General features: G+C 42.9%; 1 protein-coding gene across 1 annotated transcript in view; it reads right to left on the bottom strand.

Moving 5' to 3' along the window:
- Positions 1-23643, bottom strand: part of vwde (von Willebrand factor D and EGF domains) — a 306182-nt gene that overhangs the window by 6712 nt on the left and 275827 nt on the right. Inside the window, exons 30-33 of the mRNA XM_068052969.1 lie at positions 23254-23349; positions 15772-15867; positions 3617-3712; positions 3280-3375 (exon numbers count right to left, since the gene is read on the bottom strand). Of these exons, the coding sequence (XP_067909070.1) occupies positions 3280-3375; positions 3617-3712; positions 15772-15867; positions 23254-23349 (384 nt within the window). The remainder of the gene's footprint in view (positions 1-3279; positions 3376-3616; positions 3713-15771; positions 15868-23253; positions 23350-23643) is intronic.

Genomic DNA, 23643 nt, shown 5'->3' with positions numbered 1-23643 from the left:
TAGGGCCATTCAGTTTTATGGGGTTTGTGGCTTTTCCAAAGTCCAGGATCCAAGACATGAGCTCTAAACCACTTCACCTTCCTCAGCATAAAAGACTTACACTTCATGAACATACAGATTGCGTGGCAACTTGCAAGGAATCCTGCATGTCAAAGTGAGATTAGAAGTTGTTATGATGCATTCATCCTTTGGTCTTCAGTAAGCTCTTGAAGGAAGGAGATCATTACAATGGATGGCCTGCGGGTGACAAAGCATAATTCGCGCTCCCACGTATAATGACCCCACTAAGGATTGCATGAACAGAAGAAGAGCATTACAATGTAGCATATGCCTCTACCAGAGTGCTAATCAAGACAACCATCAGGGTCTTCTAGGGGCACATTTTCTGCTTTGGTAAGCAAAAAAGGCTTCTGTAGTATACTCCAGCTCATGTGCGCTACCTTGTTGTAGCCTACTGTGCACAACTTCACCATATAATAAGAACTGGTTGCAGATAAATCTGAAGAGGTAGCCCTAATTGTTTTGGAGGCAGAAGTACATGTAGTGGATGGAGGAGCACATCATCCAGACACCTCAGTGACTGCTAGAATGCGCATCAGAACAGAATTGATCACTGATCTTTCAATTCAGTACTCATCCTCTTTTCCCCATAAGACCATATTGATGATAAATAAGTTAGCATGAAATAATGCACCCTTTCCTTTATGACTGTAATCAATGAACAACAAAGCACAACATATGTACACCTCTTTTAGTACAAGAAGCTCTGAAGTGAAGAGCCACTTACCTACTATCTCTTCACACTGTGCAACCCTGGATGACTACACGTGACTTTCTTTCTCTTGATCTAGTGGATCTCCTATGTGCAACTTGAAGATCAGTACCACCTGATGTTGGCTGGCTGCTGATGTGATACATGACTTCTGGGACTAATGTAGTAGTTTGCTTCTGGGATGGAGCCACTACTGGCTGCATCTCTGGAGGTTCTACCTGTGCAGTCTGGTGTCACCTCGAATATGTATCAGAGCTGGTGTGTGGGAGTGATAAAACAAGTGATAAAGGAGGTGAGATTGAGGAGGTTCTGGCAGAAGAACCTGCGGTAGGATCTTGGTCCAGGGATTCATGGGTAGGATTGACTTTTACATATTCTCCCTCTTTATCGGCATCCTCATTGGCATTGTCACCTTCACAGTGGACAATGAAAAAAATCCTTCTCTTTTGTTCTGCTTCTTGCTCCTCCTCTCCTCACCATCTTCCTTATCATGCTGCCTGTTACTTTGATGGATCAGCAGAAAAGGAGGGTGAGGATAACTCCTCTAAATTAAGGAAATAGAAAAGTACGTGGGTGTTTGTGGCTCTGCGCTGCTTCACAGCGATGTCGTTGCAGCTGTGTAAGTCTGAATCCACTAACCTGACACCAACGCTGTGCCACTGATCTTGCTATCTCCCACAGCTAAAGCAGAGTGCCTTGCAAAAGCTCCCATGGCCGGCTCCTCATAGGGGCTGAACTCTTTAAAGGGAGGAATGTCACCTCGGATTGCCAGCCTCACACATACATTGCACACATTTCCCTCCTGGAAAAAGATTGAGTGAATTAAGGTTAGCAATTGAAGGGTGTCTCCAGATGACACTGGACAGCTGATGCAACAGTTGTGGTGGTATCGCCCTGCTGACATGGAGGTACAACCTTTAAGCTTCTGCTTGCAAATAAATGCTCTTAGGGGCGATAGCAGTACATACTGTAAGATTTTTTGTCTGTGGCCACCTTAATCAGATTGCACTGTGATAGGTTAGTTGTAAAGATCTTGACTTTAGAGGACGAAGAGTGTCCAGGCTATCTAAGGAAGAAAGGAGAGAATGACCATGTGTTACTTTGCTTGTTCTGGTCAAATCATTGAACTTCTTGTGGTCTGCAGTTCTGTTGATGAAAGAATTGGCAAACGGTGCCAGTGCCCTCTTCCTCCACATGGCACGAGACATTTTTTACACCTTCCTCCCATGGAAATTTGTCAGTCTCTCCTTCTCTTTTTGAGGTCAGTCTCACTGAAACTCTTTTGTTTCTCTTTGCAACGCCTTTGTTCCTTTTTCGGCTGTCTATAACAGATCCTCCAATGAAAGACATTATTGAAAATGGGCACAAAGTCTGGTGTAGCTACCTGATAGTGAACTGATTGAGCCAAACACTTTCCTATTTACCTGCTGCTCCCATCCTGTTGGTGCAATCTCCATTCAGACTTGGCATTTTAAAGACTGCAGTCATAGACCAGGATTTTATCTCAGCGACATGTATTCCGGGGGCAGGCTGGAAGACAGGGGGAGACCCTGCCTTGGCCTCCGTCAGATCCTTGCTGGAATTTCACAACAGGCAATCAATTAACTGCCCACTGTCAGGGATGCCTTCCCTTTAAGGGATGAGCTCCTGCCTCCAGAGCTGCTGGCCAATCGGATGGCCGGCAGCGCTTCAGTACCAGCAATGCCACTGGGAGCAGTGGCCACAGCCAGTATTGCAGGAGGCTTGCAGTGAACAAGATGTCGGAGACTCCGGGGATGCAGGTAAGTGGAACAGGGTCGCCGGCCAGACAGGCAGGCCCCGGCGAGGGGGAGGGGGGTTGGATGGTGAGGGTGAGGGGGTGTCAAGTCACCAGGGTGGCCATCGCTGCGGGGGGCCCTCTGGGAGCCATCGCCCCCCCGCCCTCCGAGCCTGTTAGGTGTTTGCCAGGTCTTACCTGGCAGGCCCCTCTGACTTCAGTAAAATTGAAGCTGAGGCAGAAAGCTGCCCTTAAGTGGACATTCATTGGCCACAAGGGCCTCAATTGGCTTGGGCAGGAAGGCTGTCTTTGGCCTTCCCCGCATCAGACAAATGGCATGGGACCAGGACAACATGGGCCCCCTGGTCTCTGTTTTGCATCCTCTGCACAGTTTACTAGGGATTTGTATTGGAGATCCTTTTATTTACTTGAAAATGAGCTGACCCATGAAATTCTGCCAGATTTGGTTGTGCAAAGCATGGGAACACACATCTCCAGACTTACTACCAGAACTCTTATGCAATTTTGTATTTGGAATTTTGGGGTTCTTTCATGCAATGATTTTAACATCAGTTGTTGAATTTAACTGCTTGAGGAGAAAACAAGAAAGGAACAGCTAAGATAACTACATTTGTTTGTCATCACATTTCCAGCTACTATCAAATGTATTCGACACATTTCCGGAACTGGCAAGCACCGTCAGAATGTGAAAACGAGAATGGTACAAGCAATTGTCTTGAAAGCGGCTTACGTATTTGACACTGCAGTCCTTCCCATCCAGGCACACAATGGCAAGTGCTGGGACCTATGCACTCTCCTCCATTCCTGCACTTCTGTAGACAGACAGCTAAATTGGCACAGCATGAGAAGATGTTGATTACTGCTTCAATTTAAATCAATTTTAATAGATTTAAAAAGCAGATATACAATGTTTGAAAGATACAGTGCTTGTAATTCAAAACAACTTTGTCAAAAACACAAAATTTAAAGTGCAGTGCTTTGAGGAGTAGAAAACTTGATCTGGCCTACATCTCTCAATAATATCAGCATGAATGTGCATTAGGAACTACATTAAAATTCTGACTTACGTATGTTACATCTTTTCCCCCTCCATCCTGACATGCAAGAGCAGATATTAGGACCCACACATTTTCCTCCATTCATGCACATTGGCTCACAGATACCTTTAAAAGAAAGAACTGTGTCATATATAACAATATATACTTATACTCCATTGCTCATCTAAAACAATATGTTTTACAAAGGGGGAGGGAGATACTGAGAGGAAGTAAAGGAATTTGAAGGAGGGAACAAGAGCAAGTGAGTTTTTTTTTATAGATACACAAGTAGCAAGATGTTGTGTGATTGCCTCTATGAGTGATGTCCCTTTAAGATCTTAGTATGCTAATGAGCTAAGTACCAGGATGTAGTCATGTGATTACAAGCCAGAGTCACTCTGCTACTGTAACACTTAGGGGAAGGTTCTGTAAATAGTTCTGGACTGTGTATAATAGTTTAGCTGTAAATAAACCTGTTTGAGATCTTCAACCAACTGAACTCCACGCATCTCATTTATGTTGCATCAGACAACATAAATATAAATCATTACATGGTAGCCAGTTCCTCATTGCATGGTGGCAGCTCCTCATTACATGGCGGCAGCTCCTCATTACATGGTGGCAGTTGTGGTGAGAAAACAAAGTATAAGTTTGAAGATCATAGGGAAAGAAGAAAACACTTACCTCAAGCTGTAGAAGACAGAGCACTGAACGGTAGGTTGAAAATCAATCACTGCGATCGGGTGAGTCATTGTCCCAATGGTCCAGGAATCCCCATTAAAAAAAAAGCTTTGAGGTGCTTGCAAAGTTGATTTAAAAAAAAAAATGCTCAGTAAAAGAAAAAAACAGGGAAATCCCAATCCCTATCTTAGGCTGATCAATAGTTTTCAAAGGCTCCCCAAGGTGATTGAAGTCAGCACCATTACAGGAGGCGTACAACAGCAAAACATGTGAGAATCCTCCATTCACACAGCCAAAGTTAAAAAAAAATAAAACCACTCAAGTGTGAAGAATTGCCTATTGAATGGCAGTATAAACAAACTCTAGCAGAGAAAAAAAAGCTCTTGAAATGCCTATTGTATAGCTGTGTAACCAGATAGACTAGAGTGCTGGAAGCTAGATAAACAGACAAGCACTGCTAAACACCTGCTCATCTCAATCAAAGCAGCCGAGAGAGTTTTTAAAGGGAAAGCAGTACAAAGTCACAAACCAAGTCTTAAAGCAAGTTTTAAGTAAAAGAACAGCAGAAAAATTTCCCAGCATGAACTGGAAGACCATAGATATCCTGTCTGAGTTTCAGCTTTTCAAACAGAGAATGCAGTTATGCTTTACAGACCAAGGGATTACAGAACCAGAAAAACAGACTGTAAAAATAATAGCAGTTGTAAATGAGGGATTGCACAGAATCAATACCTCAGGCTTAGCTGATGAGGATCAGAAAGATCCCGCAAAGATATGGAAAGTGCTAGAAGATCAGTTCAGACTAGAGTGAATTTTAGAATTCACAGCCTGGAATTGATATCCTACAGGCAACAGCCACAGGAATCAATAGACCAGTTCGTCAGTAGATGCTATAATAAGGGCAACGAATGTGACTTCTCAGAAACTGAGTTGTCGGAACGAATAATGGAGTTGGTGATTGTATCAACACCCATTGAAGCATTTTAAAAGGACCTCTTGGGGAAAAATAAGCATCACAGTATTTATGCATTGCTGGAAGATGGAAGGAAACACGAAGCCATTGTAGCTGGACAACAGCACCTGCAAGCACTAGGTGCAGCCAACAGGATCGGCACGATAAGCAGGTCGAAAAGAGCAAGCATGCTGTGTGGTAAGTGTGGTTGGTTCCACTCATGACAACGTTGTCCTGCATTTCAAGACTTGTGCAAGGTGTGCGGTGCAAAAGGACACTGGGCTCGCCTATACAGGAATTCTGGCTCCGAAGGCACAGCCAGAAGTCATGGTGAGACATAAACAAACAGACAACAGGGCAACAGCAGCAAGGAAAGCGCCACAGACCCGCATAATCACAAGCCGATACATGAAGTACACTATGAAACAGACCTGAGACAAGACTCAGAGAAGCGTAATTCTCAGCCAAAAGACGAACATGCGTTCCACATTGTGAACCTGACACATCGGCCTGAATTTTGTCAGTGCGCCATGCTCCATGGCGCCGCGCTTTCAACTCAGCGGCCTTCCAACACAGAAGTGCCACTGAGAAGTCTCTGCGATATTACATGTGGGGGCTCATTTAAAGGGAGGGGGCAGAGCAGCAGCCCCTGATGATGTATGGGGACGGCCTCCGCGTCCCTGGCAACAGCGTCCGGTGCCACCGCGCAGGCGCCAGCACCAATTTTAAAGGGCTGCAAGCCCTTAGGAGACATTTACATTATTAAAGGAATATTGTGAAGGATTATTTAATAAAAATTACATACATAATGGAGGCCCTTTCCCATTCTCCCCCACAATGTGTTTTTACAGGACATTAGCAGAAAAAGAAACTTTATTACCAACCCGCACTTTCACTCTCAACCTCTTTACATTTGTCCTTCAACCCCTTCCCATCATCCCCACATACAATCAAAATTGTTTTCCCCACACCTCCACCTCTCCCGCCCTGAAAATTTTATTCCTCCACCCTCCCATCTGATTCTCACCTTGGAACTCCGTGCGAAGGCTGAACGGAGGCTGTAAAATTGGCGTGGGAAGGCCGCCGTCTGCAGGTAAGTTAATTAGAATATCATGAATGTTAATTTAGATATGGAGATTAATGGCCCGCCGCCAGGCAGCAGGGGGAGCTGCACTGAGGTCCCCCCGCAGCCGGTAATACGCAGCGGTCCCTTCTCGACATTGCATGTAGAGGCGGGCCTCTTCCCACAGAAATTTACTGGCCCTGGTGCCGTGACCTGTGGCGTCGAGGGGCTGGTAAAATTCAGCCCATCATGTTGATGAAGTCAAGCAACTGGAAGCTTTCGCCACTATTAACATCATGTGCCCAAAGAAAGCTGGCAAACATCCAATGAGGGTAAAGATTGACATCAGCGCTCATGCAAATTTCCTACCAGTCTGAATCCTGAAGGATATATACTGGAGTCATTGGAAATCAATGATACAAACGACAACTGCCAAATTATCTGCATACAACGGGTCACCCATCCCTTGCAGTGGCACACTAACAATGCAATGCAGCGATGGTAAGTCGGCATGGAAACCATAAATATTCTACCTAGGCGACATGAACGGACCAACAGTGGCAGGATTACCAGCGTGTAAGAACCTTGACATCATAACTATCCACGAGAGCACTGATAAGGGAAATCTCCAAGGACCGGAACCCACATGGAGACTCAGGCCAGCAACAAATGGTGCAATCTCGAAACCCAACAACAGCACAATTATGCTGCACCTTCACTTCTGCTCTCTTGAGAACTGCCAGCACCACAATGAGCCAGAACGGACAGGTCTCTCCAAGAGACCAAGTACTCCTCCCCCAACAAGTCCTCAACCTTGAGCCCAAGCCTTCAGATGCAGAGGATGAGGAGAGGCGAAGGGCACAAAATGTTCTGAGGAGGCAGAGGAGGAATGAGTTGAAGCATTGTCTGTTGGTTCTTTGAGATGAGGTTCCGGAACTTTCCAAGAGTGACAAGGCCCCAAAAGTGGTCATCTTGAGAAAAGCACCAGAGTATATTAGCAGGCTGAAGGCAGAGCAACAGAGAGTGAATGCAGAGAGGAAGAACCTTCAGAAAGAACAGCAACAGATGAGACGCAAACTCCGAGCAAGAGTTGTCAAACCACCGAGACGATACATGGACTTTTGAGCCTCTGTATTTGTACATTTCACAATATCTATCCATGTGTAAATAATTTTGATGTTATCTAACTTTATATATATTTACTTTTAGCATACGAGACCTATCTTTGGAAATAAAGGGGATGTTGTGTGATTGCCTTTAAGAGTGATGTCCCTTTAAGATCTTAGTATGCTAATGAGATAAATACCAGGACATAGTCATGTGACTACAAGCCAGAGTCACTCTGCTACTTTAACACCTCGGGGCAGGTTCTGTAAATAATTTGCTCTGTACTGTGTATACTTGTTTAGCTGTAAATAAACCTGTTTGAGATCTTCAACCGGCTGAACTCTGCATCTCATTTATGTTGCATCAGACAACATAAAAAGAACTCATTACATGGTAGCGAGTTCCTCATTACATGGTGGCAGCTCCTCATTACATAAGGTGAAATGATTTTAGAAAGGCATTTCAATGGGCAGAAACATAGGGCTGAATGGAGGGGGCAGAACACCCACCCCTGATGACATAGAGGGGGTGGGTGCTCCATCCCCGGCAACAGTATCTGGCGCCATCGCGCAGGCGCCATTTTTAAAGGGCTTCAAGCCCTTCAGATCCATTTAAATTTTTAAATGTACAGTCTGTAAAAAATAAATTTTAAACTTTATTAGCAGTTTCAAACCCATCTCCCACCCCACAATGACTACCCAATTTATTAACTGCCCTCTCTTCCCTGAAAAGTCAACTCTCGATTCCGTCTTTTCCCTCTCCCGAACTTTCTTCACTTTAACCTTCAACCCCTTCCTACCATCCCCTCAACCAATAGCAAGAGTTTTTCCCGCTCGCCTCTCCCCACCAGTGTTCAGCCTTGGATCGCTGAACAGATATCCAAAGGCGCGGGAATTCCTGCAACTGGCCGGAATATTGGAGCGGGATGGCTGTCGCGTCAAGGTAGGTCTTTATACATGTAATTTAAATAAATTAAAATATTTTAATTAGGTTCCTGTTGCTGAGCGGCGGGGGGCCGCCACGAGGCCTCACTGCCGCCAGTAACATGGGGCGGGGCGTTTCCGGCGTTGAGGCCTGTAAGCGGGCCTCTCCCGGAGGTATTTTCTGGGCCTCCCTGCCACGACCCCCGCGTCGGGGGGGTCTGTTAAAATCCAGCCTCTAATGGCTATAAGATCAATCTCTGATGATGAGGAGAGTGACAGAGAAGCAGTAATCCAGAATCAGAGGAATGGAGAATGTGGGCTTGGACATATAGCTGAAGAAAATTTCAACAAATAGGGTAGGGTTGGGGTGTGGAGCAATGTGAAAATGAATACAAGAATCTTGATTTGATACAAAAGCAAAATACTGCAGATGTTAGAAATCTGAAACAAAAACAGAAAATGCTGAAAATACTCAGCAGGTCAGGCAGCATCTGTGGAGAGAAAAAACAGAGTTAACGTTTCAGATCGGTCACAGAGACCTGAAATGTTAAATCTGTTTTCCTCTCCATAGATGCAATCTTGATTTGATGCTTTTTATAGCTCTCAGTGCTGGATTTCCACGTTTCCTTGCATTTGTACAAGTCTTTCCTTTTCTTAGCTCATTTGTCGACCATGGTTGCTTAACTATATAAGTGGAGCTTTTGCAATTTAGGGCCATGTTCTGGTTTTGTATCATACCACATACATCTTTCATTAATTCTCACTGTTTGTCTATGGTTTTGCCCATTAGAAGAGCGGCACAGTGGCGCAGTGGTTAGCACCACAGCCTCACAGCTCCAGGGACTCGGGTTCAATTCTGGGTACTGTCTGTGCGGAGTTTGCAAGTTCTCCCTGTGACCGTATGGGTTTTCGCCGGGTGCTCCGGTTTCCTCCCACCGCCAAAGACTTGTAGGTGATAGGTAAATTGGTCATTGTAAATTGCCCCTAGTGTAGGTAGGTGGTAGGTAATATGGGATTACTGTAGGGTGGTTCTTGGTCGGCACAGACTCGGTGGGCCGAAGGCCTGTTTCAGTGCTGCATCTCTAAATAAAGTTCAATTAATTTCTCATCCCTCTGAATTTTGCCTTACTTAAAACCTACAATAACAAAAGTCCAAACTGTATGAGTTTCGTGTACATACACATATTATAAACAATAATCCAGGCTGGAACATGTTTCAAGGTGCAATATATTCTCTGGTTCAGATGAAATGGAAATATAGTTAATAATCTCTGGATTGTTACCTGAGCCATGCACAAATTGGCATAGGGACCAACAGATCAGAAGGTTAAATGCGTGACTGAAAAAGTGGCATGGAAGGCAGGGGGTCAATTCATGGGGCACTGCTATCAGTACTGGAGAAAGAGGGAACTGTTCCATTGAGATGGGCTCCATTTGAACTGGTGAATCAAATAACTAGGGCAGTAGAAAGGGCTTTAAACTAATGAAGGAAGTAGTGGGAGGATTCAGGAAAGAGTAAATTCAAAAGCAATTAGAGAAATATCAAGACACTGCAAAGAATAGCAATTTGTGTAAAAATAAGCAGAGTGGGGTAGGAAGGGAAGAGAGCTCAATAAAGAAATGGCGTATTAGAGACTAAGGTGAAATAAGAAAATAGGAAAATGTTAAAGCTAAAGGCACAATACTTGAATGCATGAAACATTCACAGAAAATAGATGAGTTAACAGCACAGACACAAATTATTGGTTTTGATCTAATAGACATAATGGAGACATAGGGCTGGATTTTACCTTCGGCAGACGGGAATTCATCACCGACATAAAAGTCGGAGGCGAACCCACTTCCCTCTAGCCCGGGGATCCGTCCCGCATTTTACGGATCCCCGGGCTTTACTTGTCCCAAGGAGGGACTTTCACCCGCTTGAAGGAGGAAGTCCCGCCTCAGTGAGCTGCCAGCCAATCAGCAGGCCGGCAGCACTTAGTCCCAGCAGCGCCACCGGGAGCGGTGGCCACTGCTGGGACTGCTGCCCAGCTGACGCCATGGAGCCAGCAGGGAAGGTAAGTTGGACATGTCTCACCAGTGAGATTGATTTTGCCCCGGTGAGGCAGGTGTGGTCGTTTGGGGGGGTGGTGACGTCTTGGGTCCCGGGTGTGGGTTGGGAGGCCGGTGTGGGGGGGGGGGGTGCTGCAGTGCTCCAGAATAATTTAAAGACCCTCACACCCCCTGCTGCCGGTGCAGAAAGATGCTCACAGCTGAGGCTGCAGGCTGCCCTCTGGAGGGGCTCCCCCTCCACAATAGCAGACTGGCAGCTGTGACCGTTTTTATTTTCATAACTTTCAAAACTGCTAGGAAGGCACCTCCATCTTGAGGTGCCCTCTCTCTCCCTTACCTGCAATAGCAGGTTGCCGATCCCTCAGTGCAGGACGGCCTCCTATTGATATTCCAGTGTTGGAACCCAACTGCTGTCCGTAATTGGACAGCAAGCATGCCCTCTGGCTATTTATTGCCCATTCCTTGGAAAATCATGTTGGAACTGAGTTGGGACCCGCATCTGATCCTGATATCGGGGTTTTGATCTCAAAACAAAAATCCTGCCTCTAGTTGCAGAGTTATCAAGGTTAGGACTTAATATTCCAGGATACCTGACTTTTAGATGAGACAGGCAAAATGTAAAAGGTGCAGGGGTAACCCTGATAATAAATGATGGGATAGATACAGCCCAGAAAAAGGATCTTGGCTTGGAAAATCAAGATGTAGAATCAGCTTGGGTGAAGCTAAGAAACAACAACAGGCAGAAAACATTGATGATAGAAGTTCAGAGGCCCCCGAACAGTAATTGTAGAGTCAGGGAGAGTATAAATCAAGGAATTAGATGTGCATGTAACAAGGGTAATACAGTAATTATGAGGGACTTTATTCTTCATATAGTCTGGTCAAACCAAATTTGCAGTGTGGAGGACGAGTTCATGGAAAGCATTCAAGATAGTTTTCTAGAACAGTATCTCAAGGATCCAACTAGGGAATTTGCTATTTTAGATGTGGTATTATCTAATGAGACTGAATTAATTAATAATCTTGAAGTAATGCAGTCTCTGTGGAAGAGTGATCATAATATTTTATAAGAGTTTGAGAGTGAAATAGTTAAGTCTGAAACTAGGGCCTTAAGTCTGAACAAAGCAAATTCGGAAACTAGATAAAAAGAAATGGGGCTGAATGTTATCAGCATGCCATGCTCTGCCGCAGTGTGCTGCGAGAGGGGCGGCCTTCCGACATGGAAGTGCCGCCACAGCCACCACGATATTACGCGCGGGGGCTGATTTAAATAGAGGGGGCGGAGCGGCCAGCGTTGACATAGAGGGGGCGGCCGCCGTGTCCTCAGCAACCGCGTCTGCGGCAACGTGCAGGTGCTGTTGCCATTCTTAAAGGGCCTCAAACCCTGAGCAAAGATTTAAATTTTTAAAGGTGCATTATAATTAATTTTTATTTAATAAAAACTTAGGTGATAGAGGCCCTTTCCCAACCTCACAAATGGTCTTTTCACTGCCCGATATAAACAAATCTCACTTTATTCTCTACCTGAACTCCGCCCCCCCAACCTTCTAACATTTGCCCTTCAACCCCTTCCCACCATTCTCAAGCCAATAAAGTGTTCAGCCCCCACCCCCACCCCTCCCGCCCTGAAAATTTTATTCCTCTCCCTCTCCACCAGGTTCTCGCCTCGGAACTCCATAAGGAGTTCCGAAGGTGCACGAGGTATGATCGGCAGCTGTAAAATCTGCGTGGGACAGCCGCTGTCAGCAAGTAAGTGCATTTACATATAATTTAGGTTAATTTACATATTAGGTGAAGGCCCCGCCACTTTCCGCACTGAGGTCCCCCCACCGCTGGTAATATGCGGAGGGTCCTTCTCGACGTTGGGGGTTGAGGCGGGCCTCTCCCCGCAGAATGTTATGGGCCCTCCCGCCGCGACCCATGGCGTCAAGCGGCTGGTAAAATTCAGCCCATGATGGTAGATAAGCAATGGCAAAATCTGAAGAATTAATTCATAATTTGCAATAAATATACATTCCCTTAGGGGATTAAAAACCCCATGGGAAAAGTGGTACATCTGTGACTAAAAAGAGAAGTTAAAGATAGTATTACGTTAAAGGAATAGGCTTAAAATGTTGCCAAATAGGTAGTAAATCTGAGGATTGGGAAGATTTTAAAATTCAGCAAAGGATGATGAAGGAATTGATAAAGAAAGATAAAATAAGGATATGAGAGCAAACACGCTAGATAGATAAAAAACACACTGTAAAAGCTTCTGTAAATATGAAAAAAGGAAGAGATTAGTGAGAGTAAACTTGGATCTCTTAGAAGCAGAGACAGGAGAAATTATAATGGGGAATAAGGAATCGGGAGGATACTTTGGGGGAATTTTTAACAAACAAAAGGACGGGTTTAGTCAGTCGTTGTGGGGGGGGGGGCGGTTAAAATCTTAAAATAAGAATCTGGCCCAAATGCCCCTCCAACCTGCCCACTTCCACCTTTAACCGAGACAGGAAGATGGACGGACAACCAATCTGCTCCAAGGAAATGAGTTGGCAATTTAAATATGATAACGTGGTCCACCAGGTTTCCTGTGCCCAGCAGCTACAGCCAGATGAAGGCTTGCTGATCCAGTAGATGAGTGCCTTCATACCTATCTGCTGGATCCAGTGTGCCTGTCTGAGCATCCCCAGCAATTGGCATCTGTCCCTCTCAAGGAGTCTGATCTCCCATACCCTGAAGCTTCCGACTAACCACTCCCACACCCCCACCCCCAGGTGGCTCCAATCCCCCTACGGTGAGAATGAGAAGTGATCTTATTGAACATATAAAATTCTTAAAGGGCTTGAGAGGGTAAATGTTGGAAAGATGTTTCCCTTGGCTGAGGAGTCCAGAACTAGGGGTGATAGTCTCAGAATAAGAGGTTGGCCATTTAGGACTGAGATGAGGATAAATTTCTTCACTCAAAAGGTTGTGATCCTTTGGAATTCTCTACCCCAGACAGCTTTGTTGAGGATGTTCAAGTCAGAGATTGATAGATTTTTGGATACTAAGGGATGCAATGGCTATGGACATAGTGTGGGAAGGTGTAGCTGAGATAGAAGATCAATCATGTTTTTACTGAATGGTGAAGCAGGGTTGAATGGTTCACTCCTGCTCATATTTCTTATGCTCTCATGTTCTTAACTGCCCCGATTTAAAGTATCAATGGAACCCCTCAATATGTTATGGATTCGTAACGCATGCTAACTTAGTAATCGAATACATTGCAATGGAGCTTAAAACACACTTGCTATATGACAAATGCTAATATAAAGTAATTTATCCTCTGTAACACATGTATAACCTTTTTTAGCCAGATGTTTCCTGATGTATTCTCATGGCTAAGAAATATTATACAAATGAAAAATCAAAGGTCTCTTGAAAGGTTTTATTAACAAATTAATAATTCTGAGTTTCTTAGCCTGTCTCATTCTTCATCCTTTTATTTCACAGCTGTATGTGCTATATATTTTCTTTTTAATATATCACTATCTTATTAAGCCTAAAGGCTCAATTATCATATGTTCCCACTCAAGAGAGTTGTACAAAAATGCCACGTATATACAATGTTTGCAATTACACTAATCACTGTGCTTAATCAAAAATGTCACTCAGCCCAACACAGCTGAAGTCTCTGTGGTACGTGACTTGCTGAATAAATGGTGTCAGGCGCTACTCTAACCATAGATGTGAATATGCTGGCATCATTACACTGAAGTGAGAATTTACCACTGGTAGTATGGTTGACTGAAGCAAAGAAGATTTTCTAAATTCTTTGTAATACTTCTCATGACATAGCAACATGAAGTTTCATTCAGATGTTGCCTGATTACAGGGTATTGGGTGGGGTTAGCTCAGTTGGTTAGATAGCTAGAGTGTAATACAGAAAGAGGCTAACAGCATGGGTTCAATCCCCATGCTGGCTGTGATCGTTCATGGAGGCCTGCCTCCTCACCTTACCCCAAGTTTGAGGAATGGTAACCCTCAAGCTGTACATCACCACCTGTCTCTCTCTAATGGAGAGAAATGTCTATGGTCCTCTGGGTCTGTGGCTGCAACAACAACACTGTATTAGGTATCAAATTCTTCTTCAACTTCCCTTCTTATGCGCAAGGCTGTAACTATGCAAGAATAGAGTTTCACAGTGCCTGGTACTCAATTCCTGATACTGTTCATGTGAGTGACTGCACATCTTGACAACAAGTGCTGTCAAGCTAGCTAACAAATGCAATGAAAGATAATAAAGAAAAATACCTGGACAAAATGCATTCTTTAAATAAAACTGAGGTAGAAAAGATTTGTTTCAGAAATGATGCAAAAATGGCACTACAGATTTGAAAATCTAATTCAATTCTGAACAGTCTAAAATAATTACTTTAATTTCAAGGTTTTTTTTATTTGAGCAACCTGAACTGTCTCCTTCATTCCAGACATTCTAATTTTTGAACTCACAAACAGATCTGTTTTAAATATATGTCAAGACCCCAGAGCTATTTTGTTGTTGTTTGAATGAATGGGATCAGAGACTATGGGCTGGATTTTAAGAGCCCCGGGCGAAAAAATGGTGGCCCGCACATGTGGGCTGCGTGCCGCTGAACCGCCGTAATCTACCGTGCGGCAGCTCATTTAAATGCCCAGGTCGGCCTGTACCTTCCCAAACACGTGGAGGGGGCGGGCTGTCCGACGCTGGCAATGGTGTCAGCTGCCTGTGCACAGGCGCCATTTTTAAAGGGCAGCCAGCCCTGGCGGTCGATTTATATTTTTAAAGGGACACCTGCCCCAACTGTTGCAAACAAAATTCTAATGCCCCTTTCCCACCCCACCCCAGTAACAATAAAGTTAAGTATCTGCCCTTTCCCCTCAAAATGCACTTATCTTACAAATACGACCTTCCTCCAGACTGTACAAAATTCATAGTTCACCCCTTCCCACCATCCCCTACACTCAGAATGATTATCTAAACCCGTTCCCCATCCCCCCGCACTAAAAATCTTAACTCCCCCCTCTCCCCACCAGTGTCACACCTGCTTTCCCTAGATGGAGAAGTGAAGACATGGGAGTGCTGGCCACTGCACTGAAGATCCCGGCAGGCCCGTAAGATCCCAGGTAAGTTTATTTAAATGTATTCATGGTGCTCCTTTCAATATGCAAAGCTGGGTCCCATTGCCTAGTGGTGGTGGTGGGTGGAGGGAGCACCACAGAGCGTCTCCACTGGGAGGAAGATCGGACTCGGCCCTCCTGGCGTTGGACTCCATGGCGGGCCTCTGCCGGAATGATCTTCCGGCTCCCCCCCACCCCCGCCATGGAGCCTGATGTCAGGAGCCCGGTAAAATCCAGCCCTATGTTAGACTACTTGAATAGATTTAAACTTTAACAGGACTCTTACTTTTCTGACATCTTTTTCCCATGTAGCCATCCGGACAAGAACAGACGTTATTTCTCATACAGTGACCACCATTCTTGCAAGGAGGACTGCAAATTGCTAAAGAAAGTAAAATAGTTTAAACATTGTGTATTGAAGTACAAGAAAAACAAGCAATTATCTGAAGTATTTACAGTGTCCCCCAATAAGGGTCCAGCATTAATAAAGCATGGTGCAAGCAGATTTCTGCCTTTTCTCTGATGCCGACTTAATGGCTCTATCTTCATTATTTCAGAGTAACTGTATAAATTAGTGAAAATACTACAGAGGAAGGTTTTTTTGTATGTTCTTTATTAAGTTTTCCTATCTGCATTTCATGGAAGTTTATTATTTACAAAAATCAATTGGTTTTGGATCTTACTGATACATATCTTCCTAAAATTAGCTGTGGAAGTTAACCACAATGCAGGCAAGGTTAACTGGCTTATACTCTCCTGGTTTACTCATTTCTTCTTTTTTGAATAAGTATGTAACATTTGCCAATTTCCAGTCCTTTGACAAAATCTCTTACTTACAAAAATGAGAGGTGATCTCCCTGAAACCGACAAAATACTTAAAGGGATAGACAGGGTAGATGCAGGTAAGATGTGTCCCCTGGTTGGGGAGTCTAGAACCAGGGATCACAATTTCAAAATAAGGGGGAAGCCATTTAGGATGGAGGTGAGTAGAAATTTCTTTACTCAGAGGGTTGTGAATCTTTGGAATTTTCTACCCCAGAGGGCTGTGGAAGCTCAGTCATTCAGTATGTTTAAAGTAGAGATTGACAGATTTCTAAATACCAATGACATAAAGGGATACGGGGATAGTCTGGGAAAAAGGCATTGAAGTGGATGATTAGCCATGATCGTACTGAATGGCAGAGCAGGCTCGATGGGCTAAATGGCCTACTCCTATTCCTCTGATCCTATGTTCCAGTTGTATAAACTGGACTATTTAGTCCCACATAAATTTATAGAATCATATAAATATTAATACAGAAGGTTGAAGTTTAGCCTAATGCTCTGAGGATAATGCTAGCTTTCTCACCATAACTAATGCCTCTAATTCCATCCAGAAATTATAGAAGTTACAGCACAGAAGAGATTACTATGTCCATCTTGTGTGCCAGTGCTGTTCCTTTATCTGGAATTATTGACTCCATTTCTTTATCCTTGCCTATGGGTGATGTTACTCAATGCAGACCCATAAAACTAGCTGTGGAAGTTAACCACAATGCAGGCAAGGTTAACTGGCTTATAATTTCCTGGCTTACTTCTTTCTTCTTTTTTGAATAGGTGTGTAACATTTGCCAATTTCCAATCCTTCGACAAAAGAGGGGGAAGAGGTGGTCAGATGGTTTCACAGGTCGGTGCAACATCGAGGGCCGAAGGGCCTGTACTGCGCTGTAATGTTCTAATTCTAATTCTTAATTCTAAAATCTCTTATTTACAAAAACTGTTGGAAAATTATGATTAGTACCTCAGCGATCTCTTTGTTTACCTCCTTTACAATTCGAGAATGGATAACATCGGGCCTGGTGAAATTTAATTTTTGTTCTATTAATATTTTTTAGTACAGTTTCTTTTTGATTTCTTTTATCTTCAGTTATTGCTCGTCCACATCCTTCTACAGCCCTACCTTCACCTGTAAAAATTGGGCCAATGCACCTATTGAGCATCTTTGCTATTCCTTCACTTTCAAGCATAACCCCCTTCATCATAATTGGTTCTAGCCCTCCTTTTACTATCCTTTTGCTTCTTAGTCCTTGTAACAGCTCTTGCCAATTCATTTGATGTTGATTATAAATCTTCTTTCATACTTCCTCTTAGCCTTCCTAATTTCTCTTCTTTGTTTCTCTCTCATTCTTGATATAATTCTGATTTTTTTTGTATTGCACCCCTATATTTATCATGCCTCTTTAAAAAAAATTCTCCAATCTCTATTTTTATATGTGTAACGTCAGCTTTTGACATAATTTCTTTATTCCTAGTCTGAATTTATTTGACCTATATCTACCCATCTCTTTTTAAACTATCTCCTATTATTATCTGCTGTTTAACCTGCCTTTTTTCCCCATCAAATTAACCTGGGTTAAGGTATTTTTCTTCCCATTGAATTTACCTAATTTCCAATGCAACACTTCTATTTACTACTGTTCTCTTCTTGACAACATGAACATAATTAGTTTATAGTTACTATTTCCAAAGCTTTCTCCTACCTTCAGGTCACTTAGTTCTTCTGTTTTATTCTCTAGGAACAGATTTAGCACTGGATCCTCCCTTGTGGGACATGCAAACTGAAGCAGCAGTCTTGAATGTATTCTAAGAAGATTTCCCCCCTTTAGAACATAAGAACTAGGAGCAGGAGATTCAGCTCCTCGAGCCAGCTCCACCATTCAATACAATCATGGCTGATCTCATCTTGGCCTTCACTCCACTTTCCTGCCCATTCTCCATAACCCTGCAACCCATTACTAATTAAAAATCTGTCTATCTCCTCCTTAAATTTACTCAATGTCCCGGCATCCAACGCACTCTGGGGTAGTGAATTCCACAGATTCACGACCATTTGAGAGAAGTAATTTCTCCTCATCTCTGTTTTAAATCTGCTACCCCTTATCCTAAAACAATGACCTCTGATTCTAGATTGCCCCACCAGAGGAAACATCCTCTCTACGTCTACTTTGTCAGTCCCTTAATCATCTTATATACATCAATTAGATCTCCTCTCATTTTTCTAAACTCAAGAGAGTAAAGGCCTAAACTGCTCTATCTCTCTTCATTAGACAAACCCCTCATCTCTAGAATCAATCTAGTGAACCTCCTCTGAACTGCCTCCAATGCAACTACATCCCTCCTCATGTAAGGGGACCAAAACTGTATGCAATACTCCAGGTGCGGTCTCAGTAATGCCTTGTATAGTTGCAGCAACACTTCCCTACTTCTAATCTCTGTTCCTTTAGCAATAAATGCCAAAATTCCATTTGCCTTATCTGCTGCACCTGTATACTAGTTTTCTGCGATTCATGCACGAGGACACCCAGATCCCTCTGCACCATAGCACTCTGAAGTTTCTCTCCATTTAAATAATAATTTGCCTTTCTATTCTTCCGATCAAAATGGATAACCTCACACTTATCCATGTTAAACTCCATCTGCCAAATTTTGGCCCATTCACCTAACCTATCCATATCCATTTGTAAATTTCTTATTTCTTTATTGCAACTTACTATTCCACCTATTTTAGTGTCATCTGAAAATTTGGCTCTTGTACCTTCTATCCCTGCACCCAAGTTATTAATATAGATTGTAAAAAAATAGTTGGGGCCCGAGGACCGAACCCTGTGGCACCCACTAGTTACATCTTGCCAACCAGAAAAGGACCCATTTATCCCAACTCTCTGTTTTCTGTTGGTTAGCCAATACTCTATCCAAGCTAATAAATTGCCCCTAATCCCATGTGATCATACCTTGTGTATTAACATTTTGTACGACACCTTATCAAATGCCTTCTTTACTTGTTACTGCTTCGAAGAACTCTAGCAAATTAGTCAAACACGATTTACCCTTCATAAAACCATGCTGACTCTGATGGATTGCGTTTTGACTTTTTACATGTCCTGTTATTACTTCCTTAATAATGGATTCTAACAATTTCCCAATGACAGATGTTAAACTAAGTGGTCTATAGTTTACTGCTTTCTGCCTCTCTCCCTTTTTGAATAAGGGCATTATATTAGCATTTTTCCAATCCACTGGAACCTTCCCCGCATCCAGGGAACTTTGGAATATTATAACCAATGGATCCACTATCTCTGCTGCCAATTCCTTTAAGATCCTAGGATGTAGGCCATCAGGCCCTGGGGACTTGTCTGCCATCAATCCCAATAGATTGCTCGGTATTTTTTCCCTAGTGATGATGATTGTTCTAAGTTCCTCCTTTTCTATAGCTTCTGCATTACTTGTTACTATTGGGATGGTACTAGTGTCCTCTGCCTTGAAAACTGAGGCAAAATACTGATTGAGTGTCTCCCCCATTTCTGTGTTCCCCACTATTAACTCCCCAGTCACAACCTCCAAGGGACCAACATTCACTTTAGCTACTCTCTTTCCTATTATATACTTATAGAAGCTTTTGCTATCCGTATTTATATTTTGTGCTAGTTTTCTTTCATAATTTACCTTTGCTCTTTTTATTAATTTTTAGTAACCCTTTGTTGATTTTTAAAAGTTTCCCAATCATCCAGCCTGCCACTGGCCTTTGCAATATGGTATGCCATAGTTTTTGTCTTTATGTTATCCTTAACTTCCTTGCTTAGCCACGGATGGATGTTTCTCCCCCCTCTTACAATCTTTCTTCCTCTCTGGAATACATTTTAGTTGGGAGAAATTGAATATCTCCTTAACATCTGCCACTGCTCATCAACAGTCTTACCTTTTAGTCTTCCTGCCCAGTCCACTGGGGCCAAATCTGTCCTCATGCCTATGTAATTACCTTTGTTTAACTCCAAAACGCTAATGTGGGACTCAGTTTCTCGCCCTCAAACTGAATTTGAAATTCTATCATGCTATGATCACTCTTCCCTGGAGGATCCTTAACTGAGATCATTAATTAATCCCACCTCATTACATAGTACCAAATCTAGAAGAGCCTTGGTTCCACAACATATTGCTCCAAAAAACAGTCTCTAATACCTTCAATGAACTCTCCCTCGAGGCTACCCTTGCCAATTTGATTAATCCAGTCTATATGCATATTAAAATCACCCATAATTCATACCATACCTTTTTTGCAAGCACCCAGTATTTCCTGGTTTATACTGTGCCCCACTGTGGAACTATTGTTTGGGGACCTATAGATCACTCCCACCAGGGACTTCTTTCCCTTGCTATTTCTTATTTCTACCCAGACTGATTCTACGTCTTGATCTCCAGTGCCTATATCCATTTCTCACTCCAGCACTGATCTTTTCCTTTACTGACAAAGCCACACCACTTCCTTTTCCTTCCTGCCTATCCTTCCGAAATACTGAGTACCCTGAGATATTCAATTCCCAAACCTGGTTTCTCTGCAACCACATCTCAGTAATCGCCACAAAATCATACCCATTTGTTTCAATTTGCACTGTTAACTCATTAATTTTATTCTGAATGCTTCGTGCATTCAGATACAAAGCCTTTAAGTTTGTTCTATTATCAAATTTCCCTACTCTTGTACGATTCATTGGTGCAGTATGACGTTCACGCGTTCTGTCCCTACCTTTTATTTTCTGGTAACAATCAGCCTCATCACTAACCTGCACTCCTACCATCTCCTTTAACTTTGACTTCCTAATTTTCCATGCAACTGAACCCTCCCCCCCACTATTTAGTTTACAGCCCTCATTATGCGATTCACCATAAATTTTAATTTTTCCCAGTGTACCGTAAGTTCCCCGAATTACAACTTCTGTAAACTTTTCTAAATTGCCGAGAAATCTCCTCCTCAGTCACTCTCATTATAACTACAGCAAACTTTTCGAAATTGCCTACAAATCCCATCTTCAGTTTATTTCTCATTCTGCAGTTGTCTATAACGTACACCCAATAATGATAACACCATGGGATGAATTGTATCAGCGCACCACGCTCTCGCAGTGAGAGTGGCAGCCTTTTGACATGGAAGTGCCGCCGCATAGTCCCCGCGATATTATGCACGGGGACTGATTTGAATAGAGGGAGCAGAGCAGCCACCCCCTATGACATAGAGGGGCCAGCTGCTGCGTCCCCGGCAACGGCGTCCCGTGCCACCACGCAAACGGCGGCGCCATTTTTAAAGGGCTTTACACCGTTAGCAAAGATTTACATTTTTAAAGGTACAGTAAAAAAAAATATTTAGGAGATGGTGGCCCTTTCCCAACCCCCCCCAATGGTCTTTTCAATGCCCGATATTAACAAAACTTACTTTATTCCCTACCTGAACTTACCCCCGCCAACGTTCTAACATTTGTCCTTCAACCCCTTCCCATCATCCCCACAGCCAATAAAAATGTTTTCCCCGCTCCCCCAGCCCTGAAAATTTTACTTCTCCCCCCTCCCCACCAGTTTCTCGACTCAGAACTCCGTACAGAGTTCCAAAGGCGTTCCAAGTTGCGTTTGGTGGCTGTAAAATCAGTGTGGGATGGCCGCCGCCAGCAGGTAAGTTTGTTTGCATCTAATTTTTGTTAATTTAAATATTTAGATGAAGGCCTCGCTGCCAAGTGGCGGGGGGTGGGGTGTGGTGCACTGAGGTCCCCCCACTGCCTGTAATATGCGGCAGGCCCTTCTCGACGTTGGGAGTCTCTCCTGTAGAATTTTACTGGCCTCCCCTGCCGCGACCCATGACGTCGAGGGGCTGGTAAAATTCAGCCTATGTCTTTTATAACTCTACCCAGAGAGATTCTGACCATAACTGTCAATACAAATGTTCCTTCTAATGGTAAAAATCATGTTCTTTAAAGCTAACTCTTCTAAAAATGGTATACCTCGGAATAGTTAGTTTCCACATGTGTCCAGTTGAGGCCATGTTTCCGTCAAGGATGCATATTCCTCCATTCTAAATTAGTGCTCTCAGTTCTCCAAACTTATTTATAATGCTTAGCACATTTGTGTATAAACACTGCAACCATGACATAATCATAGTCAAAATTATGAAAGAGTTTTAAAGTGTGAATAGTGAAAATTCCTGGTTTGTTTTTCCCCTCATTTTTGAAGTATAGCATTCACTACCTTCCAATCTTTTTGCACAATTCCTGCTATTTCCCTATAAGCCTACCTTCATTATTTAAATTCCTATTAATCCCTTTTGCTTTGAGATACTTATATATCTATTAGTTTTCCCTCCATATTCTTTTCCTGTATTTCTCCAGTTCTTCTTTCAACTGCCTCTATAGATACAAGATTGTCACCATTTTCTCTTTGAATCCCAGCATTTCCTTTACCATCCACTTACTTTTTGAACATTTCCGTCTTAGGCTTTGGGGTATATTTTGCTTCCACTGTTCCTATGCATAGACATTGTAGCAGCATAGAGAGGATTTAATAATACTTGTTAAGCATTTGTATGAGAACAGAGTTAATGACAAAATATACCTCTATTGTTCTGACCACATCTTATTTATCTTTGGAAATCTAATCTCTGATGCACCTGCTCTGTACTCTTGCTCAGAATTATTTTAGTCTGCATTTCAATATTTTTGGGTCTGTTGTTTAATCTACCAAAGTTTCCATCAATTTATCTGCGTTAGGTCTCCGTACACCAATTAAAATGTTCTCATATCTAATTTAGTAAATTGCTTCTCCTCTGGTAATTGTCATTGTAAATTGTGACGCTTACATACTTTACTCAAAAGAAACATTCAAGTTGTTTATCATGGTTTCACGTAGCTTTAGCTAATTATGTTTTATTCACAATATATTGTCAAAATACTTGCAGTTTCTAAAATGTTACCGTTTTGGCATTGTGATCCAAAAAATCCATTTGGACACACGCAGATGTTGGGTTTGATACACGTCCCACCATTTAGGCATACAGGGCTGCAAACAGCTGCTCACAATCAGAGAGGGAAAGAGAAAACTCAAAATTATAATAATAATAATGAAGACAGTAACAAAAATACACACATGAATTGAAAGTGTCATGAAAACTAATTTAAAGGATTCAGTGGTTGGAAGGGAAGTCCATGCGAAGATTTGATAATAGTTTGGTTATGATATGGACTTTGAACTCCAAATAAAGTACATCCATTGCTTTTCTTCCATATCGATACACAGTGATTTCCTTCATGTGTTTGTGTGCAGGATTGTGTTCCCAGTGTTGCTTTGGATCACCTAACATAGT

This window comes from Heterodontus francisci, chromosome 2 (assembly GCF_036365525.1).
Source record: "Heterodontus francisci isolate sHetFra1 chromosome 2, sHetFra1.hap1, whole genome shotgun sequence".
Lineage (NCBI taxonomy): Eukaryota > Metazoa > Chordata > Chondrichthyes > Heterodontiformes > Heterodontidae > Heterodontus > Heterodontus francisci.
This window is presented reverse-complemented; position numbering and strand designations above follow the sequence as displayed.